Here is a 13,908-nt window from a genome sequence, read left to right on the forward strand (position 1 = left end):
CACACCCCGCTGTGACACAATGATCCAAAAGATGAAGCCAAAGCAACCCAGGAGTTTATTAAAGGCAAAGAAGTGGAATATTCTTGAATGGTTTTGGCTCCTATGCATGTCAAAAAAAATGCTCAACTCTTTATGTCATCTTTCTGAAGTTAGTATCGTAATGTAATATCATAGTACACAACAAGAAGCAGACTAAAACTTTCTAAACTAAACTAATCCAGCTGGTATTACTGATAGTTATGTTGGTTCCATGTACCAAAATGATAATTAGCAACATAAACTATCTCTGAGGAGATACAGTACATTTAAAACACTAAAACATCAATGAGCCATAGAAACTTCAGTTACTTCACAGGTGCCTCTTATATTGTGATTTTTTTTATTTTATTCTTTTTTTTTTCCTACAACATGCCAGTTTTCCTACTTTGTGCAGAAAAAGCAGAGGAAGAACGAGGCGGCTGGGTACACTCAACCAAACTGCTAATTCAGTCAAAACGCACAATTCTTTCAATGAAAAATATTGCAATACAAACAAAAAAATCAACCCAGCAAATCTCAGCAGGAGCACTCCTGTTATCACCATGATCATGCGGAAAGCCTTGAGCTTTGGTTGGTCAAACTGTTCCTTGTGTTTGCCCACATCCCCTGGTCTTGGGCGACTCAGAACATGAAGAACAGATAGGCAACAAAAAACAACAACAACCATGCAGACACCCAAGTAGGACAGAAGTAGCATATTTAAATATTGAGACCCAAGCAAGAAACGTATCCCCAACCATGCAACACACTGCAGCCACGCACAAACAGCACAGATGTTTCTAATCCTGACACCATGTGATTCTCGTAGATGCATATAGGTGATGGGGTGAACAACAGCCAGGTAGCGCTCCAGACAGGTCAGGACATGAAACAAAGTCTCTACAGGAAAAAGGATGGTAAACATAAAAATCCCTACAGTGATCATTATTATGTTATTGGTATAACCACCCACGGTATAGAAGACCAATCCTAAAGCTCCAAAACTCTCCACCCACATCATGTTGTAGGTGAAGAAGTTGGAGTTGGTCATTGTTGCCCCTGCATGTGCAGATTTCTGACACCACTGTTGGAAGCCCATGTAGAGGATGAAGATGTAGAGTGGAAGGAAGAGGAGGATGGTCATGGAGGTGTAGATGGTAAAGACTGTTGAATTATGGCATGTTGACTCAAACGAGTTAACGGAGGAATTTAAGGATGAGAGAGAGGAGGAAGTGTTGATGAACATGACCTATGGAAGACAGCAAAAATAGTAAATAATGTCATGTTGTGTGAAAACTAAAACATGCTGTAAGTTATTCGATACGGTTGCAGTGATGAAGTTTTTAACAGAGTCTCACAAAATATATTTGTGCTTCTGCAAGAAAAACTCTTAATAGATTTATTTTAAGTCTATTAGCTCCTCCCCTTAATGGTCGCCACAGTGGATAATCTGCCTCCATTTCATCCTATCACCAGTATCCTCCTCTGTTTTCCCAACCTTCTGTGTGCCCTGCATTACATCCATGAATCTTTTCTTTAGTCTTTCCCTTTTCCTCCTGCCTGACACCTCCACATTTGACATTATCCATTACTCCTCATCTGCAAATGTCCAGACCGTCTTAGCCTTGCCTCTCTAACTTTACCTCTAACCTTAACTGTCCCTCTGATATATTCTTTTCTAATCTTATCCATCCTTGTCACTCCCAACAAAAATCTCACCTCCAGCTCAGCTTCATGTCTTTTTCTTAGTTCCACCATCTCCACAACATGCATCATAGGAGATCCCACTATGATATTGTAAATCTTCCATTTCACTATTGCTAACATCCTTTTGTCACAACACCAATCACCCTGGACACTTGTCTCCAACTACTCCACCCTGTCTGTACTCTCTTGTGCACTGTCCATTGCTGCGAATTCCAGGTATTTAGGTATTTGATTGATTGATTGATTGATTGATTGGTAATTTATTTCAAGCATGTAAACAATATACAGATACATTTAGAAAAGAAAAGAGAGAAAACAAAATACTATACAAAAAAACCAATACATTTCAATATAGCTACCGTTCTTATTAATTTACATGTTGAAAGGGAGAGGTGAGAAGGAAACACTTATTTAATCCCACCCCTTTGCCATAAATTATTAGTTAATATTTAGTCAGCTTCCTTACTGATATAATTTGTAATAAAAATAGTGAACAGATATCTGATATACTATATACTATAATATCACATCATGAATTTTTTATAGATTTTTTTTAAATAGAGACATTCACTTAATTTCAATATTTTCCTTTTCTTTATAGTTTGAGAAGATCATATTTTTATAACTCTTTTTGAACAGTTTTATGTTTGGACATTGCTTTAATTCCATATTCAGACTGTTCCACAGTTTCACAGAAACACAAAAGCCTTTTCTTGTAGTACGCACCTTCCCTGTTTTCAAGTTACAAAAACCCCTTAAGTTATAACATCCTTCTTTCAAAAAAAACATACTCAGAATATTACCTGGCAGTTCTTTGTTTTTTGCTTTGAATAGAATTTGTGCTGTTTGGAATTTCACTAGATCGTCAATTTTCAATATTTCAGACTGCAAAAATAGTGAGTTTGTATGTTCCCTATAACCTGCATTGTGGATGATTCGAAGTGCTTTTTTTTCTGAAGAGTAAAAAGTGAATGTAATGTGGTTTTATAGTTATTGCCCCAGACCTCTGCGCAATAGCTGTCATGGTCCTGGGTCGTTGACCCAGTGTTTTGTGTTTTGTGATTATTTTCCTCTGTTCTAGTTATTCTGTGTCCTCCCCCCTTGTGTCCGGTTTGGGTCCTAGATTTCCTGTTTTGTTCTGAAAGTCTGTGTCTGTTGTCATTGTGTTTAGCTTGTCTCCTCTGGTCCTCATGTGTATTCAGATCAGCTGTTCTTCCCTCCTGTGTGTGATTACCTGATTACCTTGTGTGTGTATATTTAGTGGGTGTCGGTCTGTGTTCGTTGTCGGCTCGTCTGCGTTCATCTGCATTCATCCGTGTATCTCTGCGTTTTTGGTATCCTCCGTCAGTCTGCGTCTCTCTGCCTTTCACCCCGTGTCCTGAGGATTTCTAGTTGCTCTTTAGTTTTAGTTTAGATTTCCGTTAGTATGTCTCATGATTCGTTGTCTGTTCCTGCCACTGTCACCTGTAAATAAACTCTCACTCATATCATCAGTCAGCTGTCTGCATTTTGGGTCCTCCTTTTCCTCCACACTACACGGCTCAACCCGCCAGCCGTGACAATAGCTTAAGTATGGTGAAACCAGTGAACAGTATAGTATATGATAGTATGTAGTATATGAAGTGATGTTCTGTCGAATACCTGTTTTGCCTTGTTTAGGACTGCAATGCTCTGTGATACTTTGGAATGAATACATCTTACGTGAGCTCTCCAGTTAAGTTTGTCATCTATTATTACCCCCAGAAATTTATTTTCACTGACTCTTTCAATATCGGCACCATTTATTTGAATCTTAGCATTTGTATTTAAACTACTATTTCCGAATAACATAAGTTTAGATTTATTCAGTCATATCCTCCAATAAATTCTGCAGATCATCACCAGAGCAAAAAATGTTTGTATTGTCAACAAAGAGAACCATTTTTAATACTTTGGACACTTTACAGATGTCGTTAATGTACAAGTTGAAGAATTTTGGACCTAATACTGACCCTTGGGGTACACCACAAGCAATGTCCATACATAAGGAGCAACCACCATTTAATTTCACAAACTGCTTCCTGTCACCCAAATAACTCCGGACCCAATCTAAAGCTACCCATAGCTCTACACGGGTCACCAGAAATTTGGTAACTGTTTTACAAAAGGTTAAATAGAATATTAGAATTAATATTAGACACTATGAATACCTTAAAACAGTCAAACCTTATCTGTAGTCTACTTATTTCTTCTTAATAAATGAGGATGTGTCCGTTTCCTGTTTCTTCAAACTCTCATATACCGGTGTCCTGTCCAAATATATGTTGAAAAATGTGTGTGTGTGTGTGTGACAATTAATTAAAGCTGGGGGTTCTTTGCATGTCACAAAACCATGAGCTCTAATTCAAATGTGGTACGTGCCATCTTATCATTTAGTGGTTCCAGGTGCATCCAAGATTACATCATCAAGAGCAATGCAAACTGCGGGATCAAGTGGTGTCTAGTAGATGGCCAGAGGTGTGTTCTCTGGAGTGACAAATTATGCTTTTCTATCTGGCAATCCAATAGAGAAGTCTTGGGGTTTTCAGGAGTTGGGCTCATCCCTTAGCTCCAGTGAAGGGAACTCTTAATACTTGAGCATACAAAAACATGCCCAAATCTTTGTGGGAACAGTTTGGCCCCTTCTTGTTCCACCATGACTGTGGATGAGTGCACAAAACACAAAGCACGGTCCATAAAGACATGGATGAGCAAGTTTGGTGTGGACAAACTTCACTGGCACAGTCCTGACCTCAACCTGTTAGAACGCCTTAGGGATTTGGGCGGAGACTGCACGCAAGGCAATAGTCCAAATGGCCTGACTCAAAAACACTCTTCTGGAAGAATGGTTAAAAATATATATATTTAATATATATCTTTCGGGCTTATTGAAATAAATCAAAAACAAGGATGTCACAGGTTTTTTGTTTGCTTTACTTTAGTTTCCATGTATATATAATACAGTCAGATTCTCTCGACTTAGCTAAACTCTATTTGTGGATTGTTTTGGAGTTTTACGTTTATCCTGATATCGCAAATGGCAAAATGGCCATCACAGCCACAATAGTAATAAATAATTATTCAAATCTGCATTTCATTTAAAGAGTGGAGACCACCGTATGGCTACAACCAACATAATAAAATGTCCAATGCCCTAGTGAATGCATTTTGCAAAGTGTAAAAATTGGAGTGACATAGTCATGAGCATCAATATAATGCACTGATATTTTTTACATTAACAAATACATCAGTGACCTTGGCCGGAGTTATGGACAAGTCACTCATTTGTCCCCAGACTTTTATTCCTCTACAGAATGCATCAAAAATATTTGTGGAAACTCTTATTCCACCACCATACTGTGTCCCAGTTCAGTAGCATTCCATTCTCACTAGGGACCTCAGTAAGTATGAGCAACAATAGCTTAGGGACAGTTTCTACAATAAAGAGGATTTCATCATCTGCTGTTCGTCAAAAAGTGCCGTATTAAAAACAATTCAGCAGACCCTCAGAGTGCTGATACAAACTGTTTTCAGCTGTAGAGGTAGAGGTACGCTTCATGTACTTATCAACATACAGTTTAGAGGTTTGCATTAGAGTGCCTTGGTGCTTGGGCCTCTTTTATTTAGCACGGTTATACCATTGTGAATTTAGCTATATAAATATGCTCAAGAGTCTATCATATGTTTGACATGCAACTAAAAATTCGAAAATATATATTTTTTAAATCAGTAACTTTGCAAATTTAGAGGAAATGTTTTCGGACAAAATATGTGTCACGTTTTAAACAGGTTTTGAATAATTAGCACTGACATACAGACATTTATGCCCTGGGTATAACAGACATGCTTACCTTGTGAAAGGCCCTCGGATTTCTTGGAGCAGAGAAACACTCTGTATTGTTGCTTTTCTCTATTGTATAAGCAGCGCCCGACTGTCAGAAACGCTCTGTGCGGGTAGCAAAGTCGACTCCAACGCACATTCAAGTGAAAAAATAAAAAGTTAAAACGATATACCTTGCGGCAGTTGTGAAGTGCTGAGGAAAATACTGTGTGTCTGATGGGGTGTTTTTATATAGGTGGGGCTACTTTCAGTTGACCTCTGAGATGTAGAGATAAAAGAGTGTGATGTAAGGAAGAAAGGTGGAAAGTCTTTGGAGACTCTGTTGGTCATGGTTTCTGCTGGCCTCTGACATGATAAGACTAGTTGCATTAAAGCCATTAACTGTTTGTGAGAAAACACCTTTGGGCTGAGATGCTCTTGATAAGGAGCCTCTTTTGTTTGCTTCATGACTTCTTTTGCAGACTGTTGGGAGCCTAACTGTTACAGAGTGTGGGAATATGTGTTTTTTAGAAGTATCACAGCTTATTTCTAAAAGAAATACATGTTGTTTGCGGTGCTCTATTTAAAACTATTGGCCTGTGAAACTTTTAGAAAAGTGAAATGCCCCTAAAGTAGTTAAATCATCTATGTGTAATCAGCGAGTCTAACTGTTGCAGACTAGTAGATAATTATAAGACTAGTTGCATTAAAGCCCCATTGAGGTTGATACAGCTCTAGTGTGAATATGTACTTTTAGAAGTATCACAGTTTATTTCTAAAGGGATACATGTTGTTTGTGGTGCTCTATTTAAAAAAACTACTAGCCTGTGAAACTATTAGAAAAGTGAAATCTTCCTAAACTAGCTAAATTAAATGCTGTGTGGGAATACACGGTTTTTAGAAGTATCACTGTTTATTTCTAAAGGGATACCTGTTATTTGATCCTAAATAGCACTGAAGAAAATGCAAAAGGCTCCTAACTAGTTAAATTAAATCATCTATGTCTAAATAACAGAACTCTGAGACCTATGCAATCCTTTAAAAAGAGTTTAATTAAAACACATAATGGTTTCATTAAATAATACTCTATTAAACACATGTGAACTCATATGACCTCTGGACACACACGCACATGCAAAAAGTCCGTTCTCGCGCACGTGCACGTGGGGAAAATGCCCTCGGGGTGTGGGGGGGCAAAAATAGGTATAGGTATATTACTACTTGTCTTCTATAGGTCATATCCATCGACTCCTCGTCCTCCCTCAGTTTTACTCCACCTCTTTTTTCGTACACCTCCATCAACACCTCCATTTCTTCTGACTTTGCATGCCAACACTCAGCATCCAGCATAGTAATGCATACAATTTACACCGTCGGCAGCATCCTCCTCCTCTTACTGCTCTACATCCTCATCCTCTACATGGGTTTCTAGCATTGGCGCCGTCAGCGCTCTACACCTGCAGGGATGACAATGAGCCACTCAGACTCAGACTCCTGCATCTCTTGTATAAGCATCTTGAGGCCCCCCACACCCATGCAAGATTATTATTTGCTTCTTCTCCCCTTTAGTTTTCTTTCTTTCTCTCCCCCTCTTTCTTTCATTCTTTCCCCCTGTCCTATTAAAAAAAAAAAGAAAAAAAAAAAAAGATGACAAAGGATGAACTGAAGCTCCGCCATCACGTGATGTCACATGCTGCTGTTTCTGATGTCACTTAAAAAAAAAAAAAAAAAAAAAGATTATTATTTGCTGACTTTTCATCTGCATTTAATACAATTCAACCCCTCTTACTTGCTGACAGGCTTTACAATCATTTCAAGCTTGACACTAGTCTGGTCGGCTGGGTGACAGACTTTCTGACTAATAGGTCACAATGTGTGAGGGTGAATAATGTCTTTTCTGATGTGCTCTCCTCCTCTACTGGATCACCCCAGGGTTGCTGCCTCTCCCCCCTTCTGTTCATTCTGTACACAAATGAGTGTCGCAGCAATTTCACAAACAGACACATCCTGAAGTTTGCTGACGACACAGTGATCGTCAGTCTTCTAGTGGGGGACGAGTCAGGCCATGGACAGGTTGTAGATGATTTTGTGAATTGGTGTGATGAGTCCTTCCTCTCACTTAATGTGTCAAAAACTAAAGACATGATTATTGATTTTAGGAAGTCCTCTTATAGCTCATCACCCACTATCATTAAAACTGCCGATATTGGGATCGTTGAGAGTTATAAATATCTAGGTGTGGTACTTGACCATAAACTGTGTTTTGAATCTCATGCTGATGCCACTACTAAAAAAGTTCAACAAAGACTGTTCTTTTTAAGCAAAATGAGATCTTTTAATGTCTTATCTGAGATGTTGTCTTTGTTTTATAGAAGTTTTATCGAATCTGTGATGTCTTTTTGTATCACTGCCTGGTTTGGTAACCTGACGGTGAAGAATAAGAATCGGTTGGGACTTCTGGTAAAAACCACTAGCATTTTTCAGGGCGCTGGAAAGATGGACTTTTGGCCATTTACAATAGAAACGTGCTTAGAAAGGCTCATTCTATTATTAATTGTGTGAACCATCCACTTCACAGTGAGTTTGAGTTGTTGCCTTCCGGCCGCCGTTTTAGAGTACCTCCGAGGAGGACTAAAAGACTCCAGGTCTCTTTTATAGTATTGTTCTGTTGTTCTTATCCTCCTGCTGCTAAACTAATTTCCCCTTGTGGGACAATAAAGAAAACTGAATTGAATTGAATTGAATTGAATTGACTTCTTCACCTACAACTTGATGATTTTAGAGATTTTTGGAGTCTTTGTTAGAGTCCTCAATAATGTGTACAAATATAATGGTAATAACACACTGTTTGTGTTAGGGCAGTATTTCTCCAGCATTACATTACCTGTACAGGTTATGTTTCATCTCCTGACCTGTTTGGAGTGCTATCTGGCTAATGTTCACCCCATCACATACAGGCATCTGCGAGAATCTCATGGGATCAAGATTAGAAACATCATCACTGTGTGTGTTTGGGTGGTGGGCTTGGGTGGATGGGGGTAGAACACTTGTACTGGCCAAATTTTCCTGCAATACCATTTTTCTCCAACATGGGCATCTGCATATTACTTATTTCTTTCTGCTGCCTGTCTGTACTTCACACTCTGATTCCTCCGGGGCCAGGGGAGGTGGGCGGGAACAAGGGGCGGGTTGACCAATCAAGGCAAAGAGCTTTCCACATGATTGTGGCCATAACAGGAGTGCTGGTGTTGAGATTTGCTGGGATCCTGATTTTTTTTCTGATACAAAATGCACTACCGGACGGTTGATACTAAAGAGCACTGTGTGGCAGTGGAGTCAGCAGTTCGGCTGAGTGTACCCAGCCGTCTGGTTCTTCCTCTGCTGTTTCTGCACAGAGCAGGAAAACTGTCATGCATTAAAATTTCCAATTTAGACTGATGTTACATGACATGTTCTCTAAACAACGTTGCATCGGGTGTCAAAGTCACATCACCCTGAGTAATATTAACAGAAGGGCAGATGCTGCTATAGAAACCTAAATAAAACTTGTATTTCTTATTTGAGTGAAATGTACTCAAATTGCATCAAGCATTGCTAAATAACTTTTTTTAAAAACTTGAGTTGGATTTACTTGGCATAAACATACACTACCCGAATGTAATAAATAATAATAAAAAGATTGTGTGTCATAGAAAGTTTCATTAATGACACTTGCACGTATCATTAATGAAATATTGGACATTTTGTAATAGATTCAAAATATTATTTTATATTGACACAGTTTCAGAGTTTGAATATTTTCCGTCATTTTCTGTGTATCTAAATAAAAATACTGCTGTAGACACATATATATATATATATATATATATATATATATACTACTACACCCAGCACGCCCCTGCGGGCGGTTTATCCTTCAAGCTCGGGTCCTCTACCAGAGGCCTGGGAGCTTGAGGGTCCTGCGCAGTATCTTAGCTGTTCCCAGGACTGCGCTCTTCTGGACAGAGATCTCCGATGTTGTTCCCGGGATCTGCTGGAGCCACTCGCCTATCTTGGGAGTCACCGCACCTAGTGCTCCGATTACCACGGGGACCACCGTTACCTTCATCCTCCACATCCTCTCGAGCTCTTCTCTGAGCCCTTGGTATTTCTCCAGCTTCTCGTGTTCCTTCTTCCTGATATTGCTGTCATTCGGAACCGCTACATCGATCACTACGGCCGTCTTCTTCTGTTTGTCTACCACCACTATGTCCGGTTGGTTAGCCACCACCATTTTGTTCGTCTGTATCTGGAAGTCCCACAGGATCTTAGCTCGGTCATTCTCCACCACCCTTGGGGGCATCTCCCATTTTGACCTCGGGACTTCCAGGTTATACTCCGCACAGATGTTCCTGTACACTATGCCGGCCACTTGGTTATGGCGTTCCATGTATGCCTTGCCTGCTAGCATCTTGCACCCTGCTGTTATGTGCTGGATTGTCTCTGGGGCATCTTTACACAGCCTGCACCTGGGGTCTTGCCTGGTGTGATAGACCCCAGCCTCTATGGATCTTGTACTCAGAGCTTGTTCTTGTGCTGCCATGATTAGTGCCTCTGTGCTGTCTTTCAGTCCAGCTTTGTCCAGCCACTGGTAGGATTTCTGGATATCAGCCACCTCCTCTATCTGCCGGTGGTACATACCGTGCAGGGCTCTGTCCTTCCATGATGGTTCCTCGTCTCCCTCCTCTTTCTTGGGTTTCTGCTGCCTGAGGTATTCACTGAGCACTCGGTCAGTTGGGGCCATCTTCCCAATGTATTCTTGGATGTTCCTTGTCTCATCCTGGACTGTGGTGCTGACACTCACCAGTCCCCGGCCCCCTTCCTTCCGCTTAGCGTACAGCCTCAGGGTGCTGGACTTGGGGTGAAACCCTCCATGCATGGTAAGGAGCTTTCTTGTCTTTATGTCAGTGGCTTCTATCTCCTCCTTATGGGGGAGATAGAAGATATATATATGTATATATATATAGCGTAGTGGTTAAACTACACGCCTTTGGAACAGAGGATCGCAAGTTCGATTCCTGCCTGGGGCGTCTGTATCCAGTAAGGGTCCTAAGGCTAGACCCCCTATGCTAAGCAAGCCTACCGCAGACATGAGCGAGACAGATAAATATGAAGGCATGCCGGCTCGGACGTCGCCCGGATCAACAAGGTCCGCGTCAGGTGTTGAGGAACCAGGGCACCCTGACGAAAAGTGGGCTACTGGAACAAGACGGCATCGGTGGGCAAGGGACGAAAACAGGGCGTTGTTGGAATGCTACTACGCAAGTAACCCCGGCGGAAGGGGCTACATGAATAGGATGAGGGACCTATGGATTCTTCGATACCCAACATCCACAATGACGGCGAAACAACTAGTAGCTCAGTGTTCCAACATTCGAAAGAAGGGACTGCTCTCACAGCTAGAGATTGACGAGGTACAACACAAATGCTACGGCAAGGAGGAGTCAGGACGCCAGGTCAGGGGGGAGATATCATCACCCCCACCCGAGATTGGGTACATAGCCCCAAGTGCAATAGGTGAAGGATCGTTGAGTGCGAGAGGAACTGACCTGAAAAATAGGATCATGGCCAAGCTTGAAACCTGGATCCCCCGTAGCCGGTTACCAAGATTACGTGAAGTACCCTCAGAAGGTCTGCTAGATGATGTTAATGCAGCACTACGGACAATACCTACAACCACGATTACCGACACTAACAAGCTGATCTACAATACGGCAGCAGTGATCAGTGAGATGCTTGGCTACAAGTTGAACAGCCACAAGGGGCAGTACCCTCCATGGAGAAGGAGGCTAGAGGGCAAGATCAAAGTAGCACGGAGGGAGGTTAGCCAACTAACGGAGTTGCAGAAAGGTGCGACAAATAAGGTGCATAAGAAATACAGCAAACTGTCCATACCTGAGGCCTTGGAAACTGCCAAGCAAAGACTCACAGCCTTGGCCAGCCGCTTGAGGAGGTACACCAGAGAGATAGAAGGCAGGAGAATAAACCAGCTGTTCTCCACAGAACCAGCAAAGGTGTACTCTCAGTGGCAAGGGAACAATAAGAGAACAGCACCACCAAGGCTGGAGACGGAGCAATACTGGAAGAGCATATGGGAGAAGGATGCAACCCATAACGGCAATGCTCAGTGGCTAGTGGATCTGAGGGCTGACCACAGCGACCTCCCTGAACAGGGTCCAGTAACCATCACAGTGGCAGATATCCAAGAAAGGGTCTCCAGTATGAAGAGTTGGACAGCACCAGGGCCCGACATGGTTCACGCCTACTGGCTGAAGAAGCTGACTGCACTCCACGAGCGTCTGGCAGCACAAATGAACCAGCTGCTAGTTAACGAGAGACACCCGGAATGGCTAACTGAAGGCCGGACGGTCCTGATCCCCAAGGACCCCAAGAAGGGACCGGTCCCCTCCAACTACCGACCAATAACCTGCCTCAGTACTACATGGAAGCTCCTGTCAGGCATCATATCGGCTAAGATGAACAGGCACATGGGTCAATACATGAGCGGGACACAGAAAGGAATTGGCAAGAATACCAGAGGCGCAAAACACCAGCTACTGGTAGACAGAACAATCAGCCGAGACTGCAAGACCAGACTGACCAACCTGTGCACTGCCTGGATTGATTACAAGAAGGCCTATGACTCAATGCCCCACAGCTGGATACTGGAATGCCTAGAATTGTACAAGATCAATGGGACCCTAAGAGCCTTCATCAGGAACTCAATGGGGATGTGGCGTACAACACTAGAGGCCAACTCCAAGCCCATAGCACAAGTTACCATCAAGTGCGGGATCTACCAAGGAGATGCTCTGTCCCCACTGCTGTTCTGCATAGGCCTGAACCCCCTCAGTGAGATCATTAACAAGACTGGCTACGGATACCGACTACGGAACGGAGCAGTTGTCAGCCACCTCCTGTACATGGATGACATCAAGCTGTATGCCAAGAGTGAACGAGACATCGATTCACTGATCCACACTACCAGGCTATACAGCAATGACATTGGAATGTCGTTCGGACTGGAGAAGTGTAGCCGGATGGTAACAAAGAGAGGGAAGGTAGTCAGAACTGAGGGGATTGAACTACCAGAAGGCAACATTGCAGACATAGAGGACAGTTACAAGTACCTGGGGATCCCGCAGGCAAATGGGAACCATGAAGAGGCCGCTAGAAAGGCTGCAACCACCAAGTACCTGCAGAGGGTCAGGCAAGTCCTGAGGAGTCAGCTGAATGGTAAGAACAAGATCCGGGCCATCAACACATACGCCCTGCCCGTGATCAGGTACCCTGCTGGGGTAATAGGCTGGCCAAAGGAGGAGATAGAAGCCACTGACATAAAGACAAGAAAGCTCCTGACCATGCATGGAGGGTTTCACCCCAAGTCCAGCACCCTGAGGCTGTACGCTAAGCGGAAGGAAGGGGGCCGGGGACTGGTGAGTGTCAGCACCACAGTCCAGGATGAGACAAGGAACATCCAAGAATACATTGGGAGGATGGCCCCAACTGACCGAGTGCTCAGTGAATACCTCAGGCAGCAGAAACCCAAGAAAGAGGAGGGAGACGAGGAACCATCATGGAAGGACAGGCCCCTGCACGGTATGTACCACCGGCAGATAGAGGAGGTGGCTGATATCCAGAAATCCTACCAGTGGCTGGACAAAGCTGGACTGAAAGACAGCACAGAGGCACTAATCATGGCAGCACAAGAACAAGCTCTGAGTACAAGATCCATAGAGGCTGGGGTCTATCACACCAGGCAAGACCCCAGGTGCAGGCTGTGTAAAGATGCCCCAGAGACAATCCAGCACATAACAGCAGGGTGCAAGATGCTAGCAGGCAAGGCATACATGGAACGCCATAACCAAGTGGCCGGCATAGTGTACAGGAACATCTGTGCCGAGTATAACCTAGAAGTCCCGAGGTCAAAATGGGAGATGCCCCCAAGGGTGGTGGAGAATGACCGAGCTAAGATCCTGTGGGACTTCCAGATACAGACGGACAAAATGGTGGTGGCTAACCAACCGGACATAGTGGTGGTAGACAAACAGAAGAAGACGGCCGTAGTGATCGATGTAGCGGTTCCGAATGACAGCAATATCAGGAAGAAGGAACACGAGAAGCTGGAGAAATACCAAGGGCTCAGAGAAGAGCTCGAGAGGATGTGGAGGGTGAAGGTAACGGTGGTCCCCGTGGTAATCGGAGCACTAGGTGCGGTGACTCCCAAGCTAGGCGAGTGGCTCCAGCAGATCCCGGGAAAAACATCGGAGATCTCTGTCCAGAAGAGCGCAGTCCTGGGAACAGCT

General features: G+C 43.1%; 1 protein-coding gene and 1 pseudogene across 1 annotated transcript; one reads left to right on the forward strand and one right to left on the reverse strand.

Annotated features, from left to right (window-relative positions):
• Positions 1-379: 379 nt before the first annotated feature.
• LOC146713441 (uncharacterized) lies at positions 380-1,791 on the reverse strand. The gene is made up of 2 exons (XM_085438116.1): positions 1,738-1,791; positions 380-1,267 (listed from the first exon to the last, which is right to left on the reverse strand). The coding sequence occupies exons 1-2, from the start codon at positions 1,789-1,791 to the stop codon at positions 380-382; spliced, it is 942 nt and encodes a 313-aa protein (XP_085294242.1).
• A 2,608-nt stretch (positions 1,792-4,399) lies between these two features.
• Positions 4,400-9,001, forward strand: LOC146713442 (uncharacterized; annotated as a pseudogene).
• Positions 9,002-13,908: the final 4,907 nt, after the last annotated feature.

The sequence above is a fragment of the Copadichromis virginalis genome, linkage group LG3 (genome assembly GCF_057382275.1).
Source record: "Copadichromis virginalis isolate Kocher_CV1m ecotype Utaka linkage group LG3, C_Virginalis_male_GT1.1, whole genome shotgun sequence".
Lineage (NCBI taxonomy): Eukaryota > Metazoa > Chordata > Actinopteri > Cichliformes > Cichlidae > Copadichromis > Copadichromis virginalis.

Excerpts from the sequence above, each read along its gene's own strand:
- LOC146713441 (XM_085438116.1), bottom strand. The coding sequence starts at position 1,791 with ATGCATGTTGTGGAGATGGTGGAACTAAGAAAAAGACATGAAGCTGAG. Across the intron at positions 1,268-1,737 it reads GACATGAAGCTGAGCTGGAG|GTCATGTTCATCAACACTTC; the intron begins GTGAGATTTTTG and ends TGTCTTCCATAG.